Source organism: Chanodichthys erythropterus, chromosome 15, assembly GCF_024489055.1.
Source record: "Chanodichthys erythropterus isolate Z2021 chromosome 15, ASM2448905v1, whole genome shotgun sequence".
NCBI classification, from domain to species: domain Eukaryota; kingdom Metazoa; phylum Chordata; class Actinopteri; order Cypriniformes; family Xenocyprididae; genus Chanodichthys; species Chanodichthys erythropterus.
In genome coordinates this window covers 35,390,813-35,413,010 of record NC_090235.1, presented here as the reverse complement: position 1 = coordinate 35,413,010, position 22,198 = coordinate 35,390,813, and the positions used below count along the sequence as shown (strand labels likewise).

Genomic DNA, 22,198 nt, shown 5'->3' with positions numbered 1-22,198 from the left:
CTCCTCAGAAAATGGTTAAATTGTCAAAGATTGATAATGGGACACATGCCGCCATCCTTCTACAGCACTATAAAATACCGGCTGTAGAACCTGGTGTTTCTCTCTGGGGGAGGAATTCGATCCATGGCCTCCTTTGCCAGAAGAGCTTGAACCTCTTGTTCCATAACCTGAGCCTGCTCGAGGCCCACAACAGTGGGTAAAACCCTCATTGAACTTTGGTGGGCAGGACCCAAACTGAAGTTGAGATACATTTAGTAGATTTCCTCGAAGCCTGTCAAAATCTACCAGAGGAATCAGCCTCTCAGGCTGACATTGGGACGATTCTGAGGAATTATTTTTGTATCCTGAAGCGAATTCACGGCAAGATTTAACCAAAACAATATTTCTACAAGCCTCCTTAGAAGGGGCGAACCCCCCATGACCGCAACGTTTTCAGGTAGACAATGTGATTGAGGTTCAATGGAAATCGATGTGCCCCAAAGTGCTGATTGTGGTGGTGTTAACGAATCGATTGCCTGAGGTCTCCATGGAGGAGCAGGAGTGCTGTGCTCTCTCATGGGAGCGGGCACCCTCAGAGGCCCAAGCTGACTGTCAGGGCCTCTTTCTTGAAGCCTTCGTTGAGAGAAGAATGTTCCTCAGATCCATATTCTCTTGCGTTGACTTTGGGCGAGAGCGCTGTCTCGACCCCCTGGCTCTCTCAGGTGAACCTCTGAAACGGCACTGTTTCTTCACCTCCTGAAATCTCGACAACCATGCTGACAGCTCTGCCTAAGAGACCAGAAGGCGAGAGTGGGGCATTAAGGAAGAAAGCTTTATCCTGCTCCTTGATGCCTGAGAGGTTCAACCAAAGGTGCCTCTCCATTGCCACCATGGCTGCCATTGAGTAGCCGATAGCACAGGTCGTGGCACAGAGAGAAAGATTGGTAGCCCAGTGCAGGTCTTTAATAACTTGCCCCTCGTTGAGGTCCTCAATCAGGTTGGCCTGATATGCTTGAAGCACTGCCATAGTGTGTAGGCAAGTGCCCACCTGCCCGCCTGCCCTGCTGCCATATATGCCTTACCCACCATCGAATATGCTGTACGAACTGGCTTGGTGGGTAATGTTGGGGGATGATAAAGCATCAGACGAGAGATAAGCAGCAAGCATCTCTTCAACCCTGAGCATCATGTCATAGCCGTTCTCTTTAAGTCCCATGATCGAAGAATATATAATGACCAGTGGGACTCGATATGTGGGAAGAGAACGGCTTGCTCCAGGATCTCAACACCTCGGTGTCTGGAAAAAATGTCTGGTGTCTGGGAAAAAAATAAATAAATGTGAAATTGCCTATTCAGGGCAGTACTACTGTAAATACTGAGGAAAAATTATGACCCCTCTTTTTTAAGCAGTCTGTAAGTTTTGCCTCTTTGTTGCCATCTCTGTTTGAAACATACAATTGCAGTTATTTGCAGAATTATCATCTTTATGTGGGTTGTGCATCGGCGCGGATGAATCTAATGCTCTGAGGAGAATGTGTGGCTGTCAGTCACCGCACCGGTGAATACTGTACAGGTACTTTGAAATCACAGATTGTAGTCTTGGAAATATGACCAAAATAAGAATTTTCACCAGAAAATGTCATCTGAACAAGTAACAAATATGCCACTTTTGTTTTGACCAACTGAGAAAAAAAAAAAAAAAAAAGCATTACAATAAATCACCCACCCAATGGTGACTATGTCTAACGATGGCTTAGCTCATATCACATCATACCATGCAAATTATTAATATTGTTATACTTTGTTCTCAAATTGTTAATGTTAACAACATCAGCATTGCATGACTGTGTGTATTTAGTGTGTATTAGCATTACCTGTAGATTCCAATTTCTGTACAGTCTAATCTCTATTTGTCCATTTGTCATACCAATCCACCATCAGAATGATAAGATTAACTATTCCAGCTGCTGTGAGAAAAGGCTAAATATGATCCGCCACCTGCAGCATCCTCATATGATATAGCCTACTAGCTGGGACTCAAAGATGATACAAAGATGAATGGCAGCATGCTTGAATTTCTCATGGAAACCTACCAGTACCACCCGAATAAGAAAACATGATTACAAGCTTACTGTTGTGAATAGGGCTAAGGTAAGGAGATAGTTTTGAACACTGGCTGTTTATATACAGTGCCCTCCACAATTATTGGCACCCTAAGTAACAGTGGCGTGCAGTGGTGCTCTGAAATGGCACATTTTTTTTTTTTATTTTTTTTTATGAATCATTCTAAATTCATGTGCATTACTCTTAAAGTTGACAAATCTTCCTTGTTAAATGAACATTACTTTACAGTACATCAAAAAAAAAAAAAAAGAAACCAAATACAATTCTATTTTGTAATTTTACATTAACAATGTAATGTTCTATTTATCAAAACCAAGTCAATCTCATCAAACATCAAGTGTTTTAAGCATTTCTACATAATACATCATTCCAAAATAATAACTAAAGGCAATAATAATTTAAACAATATATTTTATTTGTTTATTGCGGTTTTTCTTTTTAATTGTCAACCTAGAATATTTTGGATCATCAGTCATGCTCCATTAACACCGTCTGTCACAGACACGAATTGCATTTTTAATTTCACCAAGCTGATTGCACTAAAAAAAACCCCGCAGTAATCATGCTTTCAGTCCATTTCAAGTTTGATTTTGACGTAACATAAAGTAGTGATATATCTAACTGGGTGATCTGTTTACTTACTTTTCGATTAGTCTTCCGATTGACGCCATCATTTGTTCAGTCAAACCTACGCGCGGAACGCGCACATCAACGAGAGGCGGGATTTATCGCACAAACCAATCATATCCAATCATAACCAATTACATCCAATCATAGCGCGATGGAGACATTGCCTCCTCTCACGAGACTTTCCCCCATTCATTCTTAATTACCCCCCAAAAAACCCACCGCACGCCGGGGTTCTGATGATTTTCTATAGATTCCTATGAGAGGAAAGGGAGGCATGACTCCTCTGTGTAACTTTACCTGCGGGTGTCGCTGTTGGGCAGTGTTCCTTAAGAAATACGCGTGACTTGCGCTCTTTTTAATGTCATAATTTGTAATATTTGTGTTGTTTTATATGTAATATGGATTATTTTCTCATCTTATTTTTTGAGGAGGCACTGCCTCCCTTGCCTACTCGGAGGAAACGCCCCTGCTAAGTAATTATGAGCAAAAGCAGCTGTGAAAAATAAATCTGCATTGTTTATCCTTTTGATCTTTCATTAAAAAAAAAAATCACAAAATTTCAATTTCAATCAAAAAACGCTGGCCACAATTATTGGCACCCTTTTATTCAAAACTTTTTGCAACCTCCTTTTGCCAAGATAACAGCTCTGAGTCTTCACCTATAATGCCTGATGAGTTTGGAGAACACTTGAGGAGAGATCAGAGGCCATTCCTTCATGCAGAATCTCTCCAGATCCTTCAGATTCCAGCTCCATGTTGGTGCTTCTTCTCTTCAGTTCACTCCACTCATTTTCTATAGGGTTCAGGTCAGGGGACTGAGATGGCCATTGCAGAAGCTTCATTTTGTGCTCAGTGACCCATTTTTGTGTTGGATTTGATGTTCGTTTTGGATCATTGACCTGATGGAAGATCCAACCATGGCCCATTATTGGATTTCTAGCAGAAGCAGTCAGGTTTTGATTTTTTTATCTGTTGGTATTTGATAGAATCCATGATACCATGTATCTGAACAAGATGTCCGGGACCTCCAGCAGAAAAATAGGCTCACAGCATTAAAGATCCAGCAGTATATTTAACCGTGGGCATGGAGTACTTTTTATCCATGTGTGCACCAAACCCATCTGGTGGGTTTGCTGCCAAAAAGCTCCTTTTTTAGTTTCATCTGACCATAGAAACCGGTCCAGTTTGAAGTTCCAGTCATGTCTGACAACTGAATATGCTGGAGATTGTTTCTGGATGAGAGCAGATGATTTTTCTTGAAACCCCCTGAACAACTTGTGGGGATGTAGGTGCTGTTTGATCATTTTTTTAGGCTTTCTGAGTCTCAAGACTCAACTAATCTCTGCATTCTCCAGCTGTGATCCTTGGAGAGTCTTTGGCCACTCAAACTCTCCTCCTCACTGTGCATTAGGACGATTTAGAAACACGTCCTCTTCCAGGCAGATTTGTAACATCTTTAGTTGATTGGAACTTCTTAATCATTGCCCTGATAGTGGATATGGGGATTTTCAATGCTTTAGCTATTTTCTTACAGCCACTTTCTATTTTGTGAAGCTCAACAATCTTTTGCTGCACATCAGAACTATATTCTTTAGTTTTACTCATTGTGATGAATGTTTAAGGGAATTTGGCCTTTGTGTTTCCTCATGTTTATTCACATGTGGAACAGGAAGTCATGGCTGGACAGTTTCATGTTCATGATCACCCTGGTGTGCTAAAAATGTAAATATGAATGGGAATATACTTCAGAGATATTTTACTCATAAGAATTTCTAGGGGTGCCAATAATTGTGGCCAGCATGTATTGGAGAAAAACATTTATTTCATAATGTGAGTTTCCCCCCACTTTCAACTGTTTTCCTTCAATGAAAGGTTAGAATTTTGTGATTTTTTTGAATGAAAGATCAAAAGTATAAACAATGCAGATTTATTTTCACAGCCGCCTTTGCTCATAATTACTAAGGGCGCCAATAATTGTGGAGGTCACTGTACTTGCTCAAATTTATTTTGGATGATTTTTAACTAAAAAAAGTTATGGACAACAGCTTTATTTATTTATTTAATTAATTATTAATTATTTAACATTTAACATTTTGCAGATTCTGCAAGGTGCATTTTAAATTATGACCTCAACAGTAGATAGATGCAGAGAAAAAAAAAAAAAAAAAATATATATATATATATATGAGTAGCTTATATATATATATATATATATATATATATATATATATATATATATATATATATATATATATATATATATATATATATATATATATATATATATATAAGCTACTCATATATATATATTTTTTTTTTTTTTTTTTTTGCCTTGGGCAAAGGATGGCTACAAAAGCTTAATGGCTGAAAATAAGATAGACTGGTCACATATGAATACTTATGCTATGAGCCTTGAGGTGAATGAATCAAACTGAGAATTATGCAGATTATTACACTTGATGGGTAAAGTACTTCAATGCTGATTGGTTTTGACAGCACAAATGGGACATTACAATTATGATTATTAAGATTACATTGGATAGCTGTGTGATTAGGAGGACAAGGACAGGTAGACACTATGAGAGCGTTAGGCATGAAGCCATTAATAGCTTAATGTTAAAACATACATGCAGAACTGTAAGATGAGGGAACACCTCATTAAACCCTCTCTAAATGAACGAAAATAGATGCTACAGCTGGTTGACTTCATCAGAGTTTGAGCTGTGAGTTAGTATGCAGCACTTAACCTGGATGAAACAAAACAACATGATTTGCATAAATCTGCTGTACATGCACTATGACAGCCATTGTAATTTAATGAAAATACCATACAATTAATACAATTCAAACAAACTACATTTTGTCAAGAGAATGTAAGTGGTGCTTGACCGTGCTACCAGATGTTACCAACTTTGCTACTATTGCTCTCCAGTTTTTAACCACATTGCTAGGCATTGGCATGGTGGTTAATATGGTGCTATGGATCGTTGCTAGGTGATTTTACTCGATCAAGTATAAAAAGTCTATATGATACTATGATGCAATTCTCTCTATTAGATTTTTTTTAAATTTGTTTTTAAACATTTATATTTAGCTTGATTTAAAGGCTTAGTTCACCCAAAAAGGAAAATTCGGTCATTAATTTCTCATCCTCATGTCGTTCCAAACTCGTAAGACCTTCGTTCATCTTCGGAACACACATTAAGATATTTTTTGAGACGAATCTCATTATTGGCTGGCTCCTGCATCAACATTGCACGGATGCATTGTGCTGCTCAGGTGAACAGCATCAGCCAATACTGAGCCAGTGTTCTGATGTAGAACCTGGAAGCGCTGAATGTAAACCGCGTATGAGTATGAGACAGAAGAGATGATATTGTTAAATAAAGTTATTTTTGTTTTGTTTTTGTGCACAAAAAGTATTATCGTTGCTTCATAAAATTAAGTTTGAACCACTGCAGTCATGTGTACTGTTTTAATGATGTCTTTAGTACCTTTCTAGACCTTGAAAGTTAAATTGCTGTCTATGGAAGAGTCAGATACCTCTCCGATTTCATCAAAAATATCTTATTTTGTGTTCCAAAGATTACAGTCTTACGGGTTTGGAACGACATGAGGGTAATTAATGACAGAATTTTCATTTTTGGGTGAACAAACCCTTCAATTTTAATTTTAGTTTTAGTAATTTTAGTACGTTAAATTAAACTTATTTCATTTTGTTGCCAAGGTAACATTTCTAATTTGCCTTAATATTTTATGTAGTATTTATATACATTTTATTTAAGCTTTATTTTAATTAACTAAAATAAATTTTAATAGTTGTAGTTTTAGCTAACAAACAACTGCTCTACATATACAAGTCAAAAATCTTATTTAACACCACTGAATAAACATAAATACATTCATTTATACAAACAAAACATATTATATCATATTTTTATTATTATAAATAATAATAATAATAATAATAATAATGTATGATGTTTTAATCTCTTGTTTCAGTGATCTCATATCATTTTTCACTTAAATGGTTATGCATTTTTGTTTGGTCTCATTGTATGGTCAGAGGTTTTCATATCCTTTCATATTTATTCATATCCATTTTTTAGAGCATATATGTAACTTTTTAATTTGTCAGTGTATTTCAGCAGTACCTCCACTTGGACCAATCTCAGGACACAATCTCTTGATGGGTCTAAGCAATGAGATGTAGTCAATGTACTTGAACAAGTACCATCCACAGTGCATTAGCAGAGTCCACAACATTATGCCAGGCTGTAATTAGACTATAATCAGCAGTAATATTGCTGGATATTAACTTGCTAAAAAAAAAGAAGAAGAAGAATAGGCAATAGGCATAATAATGGTTTTCTCAGCTCATGTGTCACAAAAAGGACACATCCTTTTATTCTTCTACACTACACCCTTTGAAAGAATGATTTTGCAAAAAAAAAAAGACTCTATTCAACATTCAAGAGTTCTGGGGTCAGTTTTGTAAGAATGCTGTGAATAAACTGACCCTGGAACAGGAGCAGGTACTTTGAAACTCATAAAGCTACTCAAATATATGTACACAGTTGACTTCTAAAATGACTCAGTGCTACTTGAGAAACAGCCATTCAAACTAAAAAAAAAAAAAGGATATTGGCTCAGTTTGCTCAGTTGAAAGGTTGTGTGCACAATAGAATGTGGTGTAACTGGGTCCAGTTCTCTCCTGAAATGTACTCACCTGAAACTATTTTCAAAGATGAGCTCAAGTAGGAAAAATCTCTTACAAATTCAGGTTACAACTTTTTACAGTGAACTATGATAAATCATATAACCAGTGAATCCAACTGTTATAGATATAATTATCTGTTGTAAGATCTGAACATATAAGCAGCTGAATATAACACATTTTACAACTAGTGATCTGTTATAATATAACATGTCTTTTTCAAGATAAGATATTTATTTAAACAAAAGCTAACCACCATAAAACACGTAACTAATCCTAACCAACTAAAAACATGCTAAGCTCCAAGAATATTGCAACCAACTGCCCACTAAAATCAGTATATGTATGTTTCTTTTTAAATTTTGACAAACCATTAACCACTTCAAATCCACCACAGAAAGTTAGGATAATCTTTTTTTGAGTCATTTGTCCTCAGTTCATTCACTCCTAAATATGACTCACCTGAAACTCTTCTCGAAGTTGAGAGGTGTTGGTCTGAGAATCCACACTCAACATGTCTTTATAGGTAAGTGCAAACTCACTAATAGGGATGGCGGTCTCTCCACACAGACAGGCCTCTAGTATGGCATCATGAATGAATATATACTGCTCCTAAATCAAACAGAGAGATTGACACAGAAAGAGTCAGTTCAGGACAGACTAAGACAGAAAACTGCTTCAAAGAAATGAGGTCATGTCAAAACTGACAAGATGCAATGTCCAATTATTTGCTTTTATCTGGCTTTAATTAAAAACGATGTGACAAAAATGTCAGAGAGATTAATTGAGGGGACAAATATTAGCTTAATTTAGCAGTGTAGGAGGGAAATGTCAAAGTCAATCAAATCTATAGTCCCACGTAAAGATATACAACTCTTTTGCACTCATCTGCAAATGGCCATCGGTGGAATGACTTAAGACTAAAGAAATTGTGGTATAAGAAAATAGTTGTCTATAGAGATACTAGAAATAATTATTATAGAAATTTTCTGAAGAAAATTTGAGTGATGCTTGCTCATGCAAACAATCTGCCATGGCTTTATGAGTTTTCTAGATGGCTGCCAGAGTGTTGCAATGGGGTAGATAAAGTATTTAGAGATTACAGGTATGTGGTTTCTAGGGTGTTCGGGTGGTTGCTTACTGACCTAAGTAGCCCAGGCTCATTGGAAAAACATGCCCATGGCGACATTTCTGCAAAATTATTTTACGTTGCTTCTTGCAGATTTTGTGACATTTTCGCAGTGAAATGTCCAGTGAGTAGAGTTAAAAGTGTTTAATTTTATCCAAAACAAATTAATGTGAATCTGGCAACATTTTATTAACTTGGTTATTGTACGTATCACAATAGTCTGGAAAAGAAATGTACAGCGTTAAAAGGTTAAAGTTTTAAAAACAATCTACCACCTACACTAAACCTAATCGATAATGTTGACAAAAGCAAACATGAGATAAAAACACTTTGTGCTAAAGCAACCATGCCTTTTTAGCTTGATTCTACAAGTCTTTACCAGGTTAGTTACCAAGCAAGTTTAATATGTCAGAAAAGTCATACTGTACATATGGAGATGGTTATGTGATGCAAATATCAAAATTTATTAGTTTATAAATTATGCACTATGGTAAAAGTGCAAAATAAGCCTTTATTAATCAACAATCAGCCCATGTAAGAATAATTTGTATTTAAAGGAATAAAAGTTGTGCTGTTTTTGTCATTAGTGTTAATTTCAGATGGAAAGTCCATGAATTTTACTGTTTGTATATGTACATTTTTGGAGTTTTGCAAAATATGTAGGAGGTGTTGAGGTGTTGCTCAGGACAAACTGCATAATGAAGTTAAATTGAGTAAGGTATTTAGAAAAATCTGTAACCGTAAATATGAACAACAGAAACAGTGATGCTTGCCTTATTTAATAAGCATTATAGAGACATAAGTGTCCTTAATTAGACTGCTAAATTTTGATTCTGCTTTACTCATTCATCTGTCCTTTTATCACAGGGTTAAAGGTCAGGAATGAGTTTTGTTTGATCTCTGCTGAGGAAGTACACTAGACTGGCTTTCAACTTGGTGTAGTCAATTCTTATATCATAAGCAGCAGTTTGTAATAGTGAGGGCAGAGATCTCTTATGCATTATAAAGCAGTCTAGACAGCAAGGCGTGTTTCATGGCCTTTCTTTTGTCTTTAAAAGTGTTCTTGTTATATTAAGCGAACAGTGATTATACATTAAATTATGGTTTCTTCTTTGTTGTCCAGCCTCTTGAGGGTTCACTTGAATAGAAAATATATTCACAGCTACTTTCGTCCATCAGCTTATTAACATGCAGTTCACCAACTCATTCTCTGTCTTTCTTAACTGAATGAATTTGAGGGGAAATAATAAAATGAGAATTTAAATTATTCAAAAGTAACACATTTTTATACAAAATGCATTTTTAATGTCTAAATCTCTTTTACCAGGAAACCTCAGAGAAACTTGTGTTCTAGGTTATTTTTTATACTTGTTTGTGTAAAGAATATAGAGAAGTTAAAAGCAAGACAAAATAGATAACTGGAAGTTGTCATGAAATATTTAATATAATGTAGCATTCAACCAACTTCTGCACTTATGATAAATATAAAAAGCAACATTAATTTCCATTCTCAGCTCATTTTACTTCTGTAATCTGTATGTCCAAGTGAAACAGGATATTCAGTGAAAAAAAACAACAAAAAAAAAAACAAAACAAATGGAGGACTTGATTTTATCTATCAGTAATTGAGTAGTTCATTACGTTTAGCCATTAAAGCCAAGGTGTGCAGTTTCATAGAAGCTACCAGTAGCAAACTAGATTTGAAAGCTCAAAAGGGGAACATATCCCACCCTCCTTTCAGAGCTCTCCAAAGCCATGTCTCCTTCAAAACACACGAACGCGCACTTCCAAAACAAAGTCTGCAGAGTATTACATAGACGGCATTGATAGAGGGTGGAATGCAACACTTTCAAATTACCTCATGTCTCAAAGAGCGACATTACAATAATAATGAATGTAAACAACTTATTTATGATTACTGTTGGAATTCATAGCAGTTTTGTGTGTTCAGGCCATGTCAGAATTAGCGAAATTATAAGATTCTGATTGTAAAAAAAAATCCTTGTAGACCTCGTATTTCCAACTTGTTTTTTCGGAGAGCTCGGACTTGTACTACTTGACTCTACAGATTCATTTTGGCATTGATAGTAGTGCCATAGAAACACATAATTCCAAGCCCAAGGATGTGAACAGCTCCAAGTAGAATGTCACGAGTTGTCATATAATAATTACGGTAATTACAACATGCCGTGAACGCAGCATAAAGTCGTTGTTTTGGATCAGGAGGAGCTGTAAAAGGTTTGTTTGTTTGTGATTCGTTGCGACTAGTAATGTGTCTACAACTCTACTTAGCCTCATGGAATACGTCGATAATGTGTGATGTCTGCACAAACAAGGTGTGCGGAGGTATGAAAATACATAGGTTAACAAGCAGGCAGGACGTCCAATCTTTGCATTCAAACAGAATGGATGAACATGTTTTGAAAAGGTTCCAAAGAATACAGGCATACATTGGGTTTACATTTTATTGCCAAACGTACAATTTGACAGAATCATACGTCAATAACAGTGGTTTACTTCCATGATTTAGGACTTTTGTGTTCACAACAATAGTGGAGTTCACATAAACCGTACCCCAGACCAACATTTTAAGCCGACTTGTGTATTGTTCAAAGATGCACAAACAAATTTGGGAAACAACATTCACATTATTCAAATGAACTCTGATGTTAAATGAACTCAGGTAAGCACCAAGGGGCCCTATCATACACCCGGTGCAATATATATATATATATATATATATATATATATATATATACTATTGATGTGTTCAGTTTTTCCGCTTGCAAATTCCGCCTTGTAAATAGCAAATCTGCCATGGCACAAGCACAACTGGCTTTTAAAGGGAATGGGAGATGAGACTCTGATTGGTTTATTTCACGTTACGCCCAAAACACACCCATTACTCATTAAAAGAATAGGGACAACCCAGCTAGACTGTGTGCCAGGCACGCTGACTATTTTTCCCATTGTTTAAACTAGCAAAAGTGGATTCGGAGACGCCCTAAGTGCACTTGCGCTGTGCGCTTTAGACCATGCACTTAGATTGTTAAAATAGGGCCCCAAGAGTGCTAGTATGAAAAAATCTAGCTAAAATAGCCAACCTAGTTTAGTTGGATGACTACTTGATTAATGTGACCCATTATTCTGTTTCTGATAAGTAGTTTTATTACCTCAGTCTGGATCATATTAATACGTCGTGAACAGAGTGTCTTCACACAGTTATAGATGTCCACCACACCCTCACACTCCGCCATATCCAGCATCACGTCCAAAACTATGTAACAGCCGGTACGGCCAGCGCCCATACTGTAGACAGACAAAAAAATAGTTAAAGGAATAATGTCATGGCACTATTGTAGCTCTGTGTATGTACTCACAAATGGGCAGTTTTAAGTAGAGGTGCTTCACAAATGGAGTTCAGTCAATTCCTGATTACAGATTACTTACAGGGTTATAAAAATCTACCACAGCTCTTTCAAGCAGAACAGTCAAGGGGAGACTAAAACAACCTGCAACTGCCACAGTTAATTAACCCAGCTTCCAACCTGAATAATCTTTACGCTTGAACTTGAGTTGACTCTCCACCTTTAAAACTGTGGTGGTACCATGATACAGTGATGTTATCAGTTGGTAAAACAATTATACTTTGATATTGAAATGAACACTGGCAACCTAACAAATGCGAGTGAAAATCAGCTGTGGTGGGTAAAACATATCAACTCTCTAGCCAATTAGGTGTGTTATGATTCATAAATTACGTCCTCCCGCCAGGAGCCTCTAACATTAACAAAATAACAACATGTTCTCCAATCAATATGCCTGTATAGGACATTTGTCACTTCCCTGAAATACGACCCATAGGAGCGTTTACTGAAGTTATGCCCCTATCGACAACAGGACACTTTAATTTTAATGCATTGTTCCCTTTTATTTTTCATCCACACAACACTTTATTCATTCTTGAAGCGAAGTTTGTTTGTTTATTTCTTGATGTAGGCTGGTAAAAGTTCTGAATCACTTACAGATTACTGGTTCTGAATGATTATTAACATATTTTATACAAAGTACTGTATTTCAAAGAATTCATTGGTACTACTATCCAGATTATGTCTAATAACATGATATTACCATGGTGCTTTGTGCAGTAAGAAAATGTAATGTGGGCTGGATTGGCCTTCATGGCAGTGAGGCATACGGTCTACTAATGAAGTGTGCAAAAGAAAAAAAAAAAAAAAAAAACCTCTCAGAAAATCTTAAACGAAGCAATGCTTAAGTTTAATTAAAAGATAAAGCAATAGTGTTAAAGCACATAATAGTGGAGAGATAAACTGAGAAATACATTACAACATTTAACTTGCACAAAATGTTACATTTTCAGGATAAATGTGGGCCAATGTCTTTGGAGACTCAAGCTAACTGAAAACATAACTGATAACGCTGTCACTTGAGAAGAAATTTCACATGTGATGCTTCTATGAACGTTTTAACAGGGATGTTCAGGGATGATTCACTGAATTGGTTTTCTGTCCAATTTAGTTTTATCTGATACATAAATGTCTTTTTTATGAATAAGTCAGACTGGGGGACACAAACACGTCCTTGGACTGGTGAACTGCAGGTGCAAGCATTTTTTCTCTTTATAATGGACAGCAGATGCATGGAAAATACTAAATATCTGCATTTCATCAAAATAAAGAACATGCTTTCATATTTGAGATCTGAAAGAACTGACATTGCCTCATGATAAGAAATGAATTTTTTTCAAAAAGGTGAAGAGGAGGCACTAAAACTCAGAAGAGACTGCTTAACAGTTGGAGTGGTTAAGATTGTTCAGTAAAAATTAAACTCTGTAAATTAATTCTACTGCTTTATATATATATATTACAGTCAAACCAAAAATTATTCAGACATTTTTTTATATTTTTACTAGTGGGTGCAGGACACTATAATTAATTTATGTAAGTGAGGATATTTGATGAGTATAAATTTATTTTTTCCCCAATTTTAAACAAATTATAGCCATTTAACATTACAGTGTAATTGAAAGCTATATATTTTTTTACATTTATTAGGGTTAAAAAAAATATAACAACTTTTAATTTAAGTGAACTTAGAACAATCCTCACATGAACCCATAACAAATGTCATATTTATCTGTGCCTTTCCTACTTGACTAACAGATAGGAAAAATACAGAAATTGAATAAAGTTACTACAGAAGCCCTAAATGGCCATGGATTATTATTATTTTTTCCTATCTTGTTTTCTCGTGATCAAGACTTCTTTTATTGTGATCTTGAGAAAACAAAAGTTGTTTTCCCGTTATCACAACTTAATTTTTTCATGATCTCGAGATAACAAAAGTTGTTTTCTCGTGATCACTACTTAATCTCTGCTCTAATATGATTATATGAATATGAATATGATTATTTTGCTTGAAAGTGTATCTGTTATCATTACGTTCTGGCTGCTAGATACTCACAGTTTCACTACCGCAATATTTCGGTGTGATACTAAACGTATCGCTCATTAAAACTAATTTCGATGTCACTGTATAATATTCTGTTTACACCATATTGTGTATCTTTAAGACGTAATTTTAATCATCGCAGTTTCAGTGTTCGTTTACCTCACTATGTCACTCAATGTATATTGATAAGAAATATGACTTATAGCCTGTCATTTAATTCAGTGATATTGTGTAACCTATTGTATTTTCTATATGTATTTGAAGAAACCACACACATACACATAAAGACTCTTCTCAAACAGCATCCCAAAAATTGTTTTAGCCTATATCAACTGGATTAAAGTTTTAATTTTTGGAAATCTGGAGTGTTGCACCTCTTTTTAATGGAAGAGCTAGGAGGAGGAATAGTTTAACGCACATGATATCACAGCCTATTCTACATGACGTATAAAAATAAAACATAATACATTATGTAATATAATTTTATTTCAAGCGAATGAGGAAAATAAAGTGGGTTTAATCGAAGCAGCTTTAAAAGTTTTTAGAATTATAAATATAATATTATTATATAATATATAAATTATATATTATATAATAATCTAGCATCTTTCTGAAGGCACTCTGTGTGCACTTGAAATGTTGAATGCTCTGTTGATTATTAAACATGTTAATTACACAAATAAAATGTTTAGTGTACATTTATTGAACAGTGATTGATTAGCCTATATGTAGTTATTTATTGTAAACTTTATTTTTAAGCGAAGTAAACATTTTAAACACACACAAATACACACTTAAGTTACCTATATTAAAATGCTTAAATTACAAAATTGCTTATTTAACAAAAAACCGCATAATACATAAATCTATTACATTGTAGCAACATAGAAAAATCAAAACTAAAATCTGTAAGTACATGAAGTAATGCTTGATTACCTGCAGTGGACAACCACTGGCCCAGCATCGGGCGGTGTGGAGGCTTTGACCCGCCGGAGGAAGGCCAGCAGTCCTGTGGCATGATACGGTACACCATGCTCCGGCCAAGATGTAAAGTGGAATTGGCAAACTTCATGCTTGGCTGGGTAACCCCGCTAACAAAGCACAAATAAACAATGATATATATAGCAACCATTTTAGTATATCATCTCAAGGGACAATACTATAGAAATGAAACATGGATGGATATAAAATTTGGTGCTTTGAGTACAATTCTCTCATACTGATCACTGGGTGTTCAACATGGCACCTCATGGCAAAGAACTCTCTGAGGATTTAAGAATTAGAATTGTTGCTCTCCACAAAGATGGCCTATGCTATGAGAAGATCGGACACCATGAACCTGAGTTACAGCACAGTGGCCAGGGTCATAGAGAGAGGTTTTCCAAAAGGGGTTCTACTCGGAACAGGCCAAAGAAGTTGAATCAAAGAAGTTGAGTCATCGTGCTGTGCATCAGGTGCAGAAGCTGGCTTCAAAAAACATGGCCGTCATCCCAGAAGGAAGCCTCTTCTGAACCTGGCTCACAAGAAAGCCCACAAACAGTTTGCTGAAGACAACCTGTCCAAGAGCATGAATTACTGAAACCATGTCCTGTGGTCTGAAGAGACTAAGATAAACTTGTTTAGCTCAGATGGTGTCCAGCATTTGTGTGGTGACTCCCTGATGAGGACTGAGGAGTTTTATTGTGTTTTGCCTACAGCCAAGCATGGTGGTGGTAGCATCATGGTCTGGGGCTGCATGATTTCTACTGGTAATGGGGAGCTCTGCTTCATTGAGGGAAACATGGATTCCAACATTCCAACGTACTGTGACATTCTGAAGCAAAACATGATGCCCTCCCTTCAGAAACTGGGCTGAACGGCATGATAATGACCCCAAACACACCGCCAAGATAACTGCCTTGCTGCGGAAGCTGAAAGTGAAGAAGCACCATGTGTCTAACATGGGATCGAGGATTAAGGTATTGCTAAATAACAATGGTGCTCACACAAAATATTGACACTTTGGACACAGTTTTGACATGTTTACTTAGGGTGTTCTCACTTTTGTTGGCAGTTATTTAGAAAATAATGTTATTTTCAGAGGACAGTAAATCTCTACTGCTATACAAGCTGCACATTGTCTACTCTAAAGTATATCTAATTTTAATTTCTATAGTATTGTCCCTTGAGAACATATAATAAAATGGTTGTAAAACACAGATTGTGTCCCCACAAGGAAAATGGATTAATAAACATACTAAAATATGATTTTGTGAGAAAGTAAAGGTATGCACAGTTTCCTGTGATGGTTAGGTTTAGGGGTAGGGGGATAGAATGTACAGTTTGTACGGTATAAAATGCATTACGCCTATGGAATTTACGCCAATGTCCCCACAAGGAACCAAAACCTAAACTGTGTGTGTGTGTGTGTGTGTGTGTGTGTGTGTGTGTGTGTGTGTGTGTGTGTGTGTGTGTGTGTGTGTGTGTGTGTGCTTTTGTTTATATTACATTGTGGGGACCAAATGTCCCCATGATGTAATATAAACCTGAGTTCACCTACATCGTGGGGACCAGCCAGCGGTCCCCACAATGTAAATGGGTTTATAAATCATATAGAATGAGTTTTTGTGAAAAAGTAAAAGTTTGCACAGTTTCCTGTGAGGGTTAGGTTTAGGGGTAGGGGCAGGGTAGGGGGATAGAATGTACAGTTTGTTCAGTGTAAAATGCATTGAAGTCTATGGAAAGTCCCCACAATTCACAAAAACAAACATGTGTGTGTGTGTGTGTGTGTGTGTGTGTATATATATATATATATATATATATATATATATATATATATATATATATATATAGCTTTACTTCTTTCTATATATATATATTTTTTTTTCTTCATTTTAACAGAATACCAGATGGGATTTCATAACATAAAATCATAGCAAAACATTAACAAACATTTCAACACTCTTACCCGCTCCATGGCAAAGGTGCGTACGGTGTATTCTGCTAGCGTTTCTGTTTTCAGTAGAGTGATTTTAATGTCTCCATAGAGCTCGCTGTCATCTGGCCAGTATTTACAGCACTTCATCTGAACCAAACACGCACACACACACATACACAGATCCAATTAACGCACAACAGCAATAGCAATCAACTTCAGGAGTTACACAATCAGTTACCATTACTACACAAAAAAACCCTTATTAAAACCCCCAAATTACAGTAGTTTGTTACAGCCAATGTTACTATTTTTTTCTCAAATCTTATTTAGAGTACAATTTGGTTTAATCCTTATATGTTGATTTAATACTAATCATAAGTATTTCTTTTTCCAAAGACAAATACATTAATACAAAGTAAAGAGATTATTTGTTATCATATTTAATCAATATATTTCTGTAAAATTTAGGTCAATATAAATTTTAATAAAAAAGCTTTAAACCAAAAATCTAACGTTTTAACTATAGACTCTGCCAAAATATTATAGTTACTACCACATAAAACTGTAATACTACAATAAAACTGTGGTAACTTGGTTGAAGGCGATAGATAAATAAATAAAACCAAATGACTGAAAGAATCTGAAAGCTACTTAAAAAGAGATCCTATATTAATTTACTATAATATTAAAGTACTAACAAAAACTGTAGTAACCATGGTATTTTTGGAGGAAATGGAACAAAAGAAAGGGCAATTAAATGCAAGATGGCTGGAGCGATAAAAATCATTCATCAGATGGAATGTTCTCTGGTTAATAGGGTGTCTTAGTAAAGTTTATCTTCAGTAATGGTCAGCTGTGGACCGCAGTGGTCAGTGCTTAGTAATAGATGGTGTCCATTAGTGGGCGGAGGGGGCGGCCGGGCAGCCAGAGGCAGAGGTAGAGTTATTCTACTCACTCTCCCCACCTCCACCAGTTTGGTGATCATCACGATGCTGTAGCAGTTCTCCTGCCAAACCATGCGCCAGAAGTCATAGATCATGTCCTGCTTGGGCCCTGCGGAGAGAGAGAAGAATAAGGTTTCATGGAGAATTGTGGGAGGTGAATGATTTGAATGCAGGATAAAGAGAGGATAGAGGTGGTTTTGTGAAATAGCAGGTCGCCACTTCGATGAGGATTACATAAGAAAAGAGAAATGGCAGGCTGCTTGGATGGAAGAGCCATCAGTTCATATAGAATGGAGAAACTGTTGGCAGTGAAAATCGAGTGAGTAATAGCAGTAAGAAACTAGATTTCTACATTTTCTAAAGAAAATGTGAGTGGTTCCAAGATGCTAGGGTGTTGCATTGCAATGCAGTTACTAAGGCAAGTGTTTTCAGTGTACTGCTATGTGGTTGCTAAGATGTTATGAGTTTTTGTGTGTGTATATGTGTGTGTGTGTGTGTGTGTGTGTGTGTGTGTGTGTGTGTGTGTGTGTGTGTGTGTGTGTGTGTGTGTGTGTGTGTGTGTGTGTGTGTGTGCGCGCACACGCACGTATGTGTGTGTGTCTATTTTGAATGCTATGGTGCAAGGCCATCAGAAGGGAATATTGGAATATTGTCCTGAGCCCTGTGATGAGGGGGCCCACAACCTTGTGATGAAGGCCACGCTATAGCATTCTGGGTGGACTTTAGTGTGTTTCTATGCGGTTGCTAAGTTGTTTTCTAGCTTGTTTCTATGCTAGGTAGATGTTAGAGCTGCTATAGAGGTCCTTTGGTGGTTTCTAGGGTGTTACAAATAGTTTCTTGCTTGGCCATGTCAAAAATCAATATATATTAATATGGTATTCTCTATAGAATAGTGTAAATATATTCTCAAGACAGTGTAAATTCAGTGTAAATCTATGGGATTCTCACCCTCATGGCATTTCAAAGATAAGACTCCTGATTATCCAATATACCTTTAACACTATCGTTAAGGGATGGGTGCTGAGAGTTAGGTGCAGTAGTTTAATAACTAAAGGCAGGCATACACCGTACGAGTTCAGACACATGGGAGATCATGAGCCATGCACACATCACGAGTCAGATAACCTGATAATCGCTTCACAGCAGTGGGTACACTGCACTGCGAGTCAGTGACAATCATGAGTTTTCGCACTAAACAAGGAGATTGGAGCTTTCAATGTTACTGCTATAGCTTCGGATAGAAAAAAAGAAGCAAGATGAAAAGACGAGTGTGCAAATGATTTATTGAAAAGCAGAGAACAACACCATTCCTTTCAACAAAAACAACTAGAGAGTGTATTTGTGCGTGTTAGTCAGCGTATGTGCACGGTGTAAGGTTGCAGCCACTGGGCTATAATAATATTCATAGATCTGGCCTATGCATTGTAGTGAATGATTTGGCAATAGGGGGCAGCCTATACACTGATCAAAATTGGGCCGACTCTCCAAATTATCGGGAGGTGCTTGTAATGAGCTCGGCTCTGCCTAGCTAGTAATTCCTTTCACACAGTGTGAGCCGTGACTATACAAGCATCAACGTTTCCACACGATTTCTCCAGAGAAAAAAAAAAATGCTTGCGAGATCGTACAACAGCAAAAATCGCACCGTGCACACGGCTTTAACCTCTTTCTTGCTCACTCGTGTCTCTTTCTTTTCTTCCTCATGCATTTTTCTCTTCACACTTTGCGCATGGCAACATTAAAGCAATGCTCCGAACATTAAAGGAAAGCTGCTGAAGGTTTATAACCGCCTTGACTCTGTCAGTGATGTGAGCACTCTGCCTTCAGGCTAGGAGTCTGTTTTCTTCTCTACCTGTTAAAACAATTATAGCCAACAACAGGTGCCGCACTTTCTGTGCAGCTCTCCCAATATCACCTGAGGCTATATCCTCTAAAAATCACATTTGAACATTCTGCTTTACAGGCAGGATGAAGCTGAGGTTATTCATGATAAATAATAATGTTAAAACAGAAAAATTTTAGAGGTTTAAATAGAAGGTGGGGAGACATTGGTTCTACAGCTATGTGTTTGTGGGCATACTAAAATGCCATTTCCCAGCTGACAGCATCAGAACACATCCAGCCTGGGTTAATCAAAGCACCTCTGCCAGGAGAAAACTGCTGCTGTGTTTTCAGAGCAGACAACAAACAGCATTCATATTTTCTTATGTATTTAAAAAATAAAAAAATAAAAACCTCAGAAGACCTAAGCAACCACACATCAGAGCTGTTAGAAACCAAATAAAAATGTACTAAAATTGCTAGGAGCATGTTGGAAACCATCCATAATACCCAGGCAAACAAACTCGAGATCATGAGAAAACATAACTATTTCATTAAGCCATTTTGTCTGTACGAAAACGTATGGATTAAATCATTAGCCCTCTACCGCATGGTGCTGCCATATGGCAACATACTCTGTGTGTTCATTTCCTTGCCACTGTCTCTTGACGAGAACATTCTCGTTTTTTTGTTGGTAAGAGAAGACCTTAGTATAGCAAATGCTGGGCTTTGGTTAAGTCATATAACATGCGATTTTTTTCTGTAGCGCAATTTCTGACAGACTGCCATCTCTTGTCAGTAGTTGCTGAAAGCAAACTAAAACGTCAGTTACAAACAAGGACCAGCCTGTGTCACATTCACAAAAAAATTGATAACATCATCTCAGGTAAGTTTTGATGACATATTCACCACTCAAAAAAAGTTTTTATGAAATTAGTTTTTGGTAAATTGATAAAATGTCTGTGTTGCCAAGCGGCAACACTGTGCAATAATGGAATGACATTATTGTAATAGCTTAGTTAGCTAGCAAAGGTCAGCTGCAGTCTGTTAAGCTATAACAATAACAACATTAATGCTAGTGATATAATGTTGATTAGTTCTATGTTAAGGACTGCCATGGCATTTGTATTATGGATTAAATCAACATCAGAGATCTGCCTGCCCACTGCCACCACAGCCAGTACTACTGGACCAGACCAACACACTGGCCTACCATGGTGTCTCAAAAAGGCAGGTGCAAGTGGCTGTAAGTGTATTGTTAGGGTGAAGTGCACCAAATGTGATGTGTACTTGTGCCTCACCTCTGAAAAAAAACTGCTTTGTGAAGTTTTGTACAGAAAAAAGGTGAAGTTTCAAGGACTAACATGTTCATAATTTTCTTTTCATAAGATTGCGTAATGTTGAATTTTCATGAACTGCAATGTTTTTAGTTTCATGTCAATGTTTTATGATACATGATGAACAGTACTGCTCCTGTCGGTTACATTACAGCAGTGGTCACCAACCTTTTTAAGCCCAAGATCCCTGACCTCGACCTTTATGAAAGACAAGATCTACTTGATAGAAAAAGACAGCCCAGATTGTATTTAGTATTTTTTCATGGCCAATTTAGATTCTGATGTATTTATTTATTTATTTTTACAAGCAAATTGGCCGATTCTTATACTGGTTGCAGATATTTATTATTATTATAAACAAAAATACATAGCCATTTCAAATTAGAGGGAACGACTGCTTTTTAATCACAATCCAAACAAAGATGCTATCACATTGTATGAGCAGTTGTTTTTTATTTGAATTAAATTAGATTTAATTTCAAGATTTAAAGCAAAAACAGAAAGGTCTGACTTTATCTTTGTGAAATTATATGCTACACACAAAAAAGCTTGAAACAAAAACAGCAGACTGAATGAGACGCAGATTCACTCTCTGACAGCAGGTGGCTCTTATGGAGCAGCAGAGATACAGCGTTTCCTTGGTTACCGCTGTAAACAAAGCTGAACTGCGCTAATAGCTACTTTATTCGGAGGTAAGAGGAAAATAAAATGCCATTGCCATCGAAATTGAAATCGAAAGTAATTCCTTTTAGAGATGCATTCATATAACCCCTCACCCCCAATTCAATATTTATATTTTCTTCCTATATTTCGAGCATCGTGAATGGTGAGCCGCTCTGCCTGCTACAGAATTTTCTCCTCTTCGCGTCCGTCTTCAGCATCTCTGGCCTCTTGTTTACGGCCGTTTACAGACTCGGATATGATGTGGGCTATTTACCTTTATCACTGTCCCAGTAGCTCCCGAAAATAACAGAAAAATAAATACAAAAATACAGTACAAAGACTGGAGAAATGTAATGTATATTTGTACTAATATTTCTGTTATTTTCGCGAGCTACTGGAACAGTGATAAAGATCGACCCGTCGATTGCGATCGACGGGTTGGCGACCACTGCATTACAGTACCTC

General features: G+C 36.7%; 1 protein-coding gene across 1 annotated transcript in view; it reads right to left on the bottom strand.

Annotated features, from left to right (window-relative positions):
* ptprua (protein tyrosine phosphatase receptor type Ua) overlaps nt 1-22,198 on the bottom strand; it is a 320,172-nt gene that overhangs the window by 10,600 nt on the left and 287,374 nt on the right. Inside the window, exons 21-25 of the mRNA XM_067411023.1 lie at nt 17,924-18,021; nt 16,999-17,115; nt 14,988-15,142; nt 11,753-11,888; nt 7,913-8,062 (exon numbers count right to left, since the gene is read on the bottom strand). Coding sequence (XP_067267124.1) covers nt 7,913-8,062; nt 11,753-11,888; nt 14,988-15,142; nt 16,999-17,115; nt 17,924-18,021 — 656 coding nt within the window. The remainder of the gene's footprint in view (nt 1-7,912; nt 8,063-11,752; nt 11,889-14,987; nt 15,143-16,998; nt 17,116-17,923; nt 18,022-22,198) is intronic.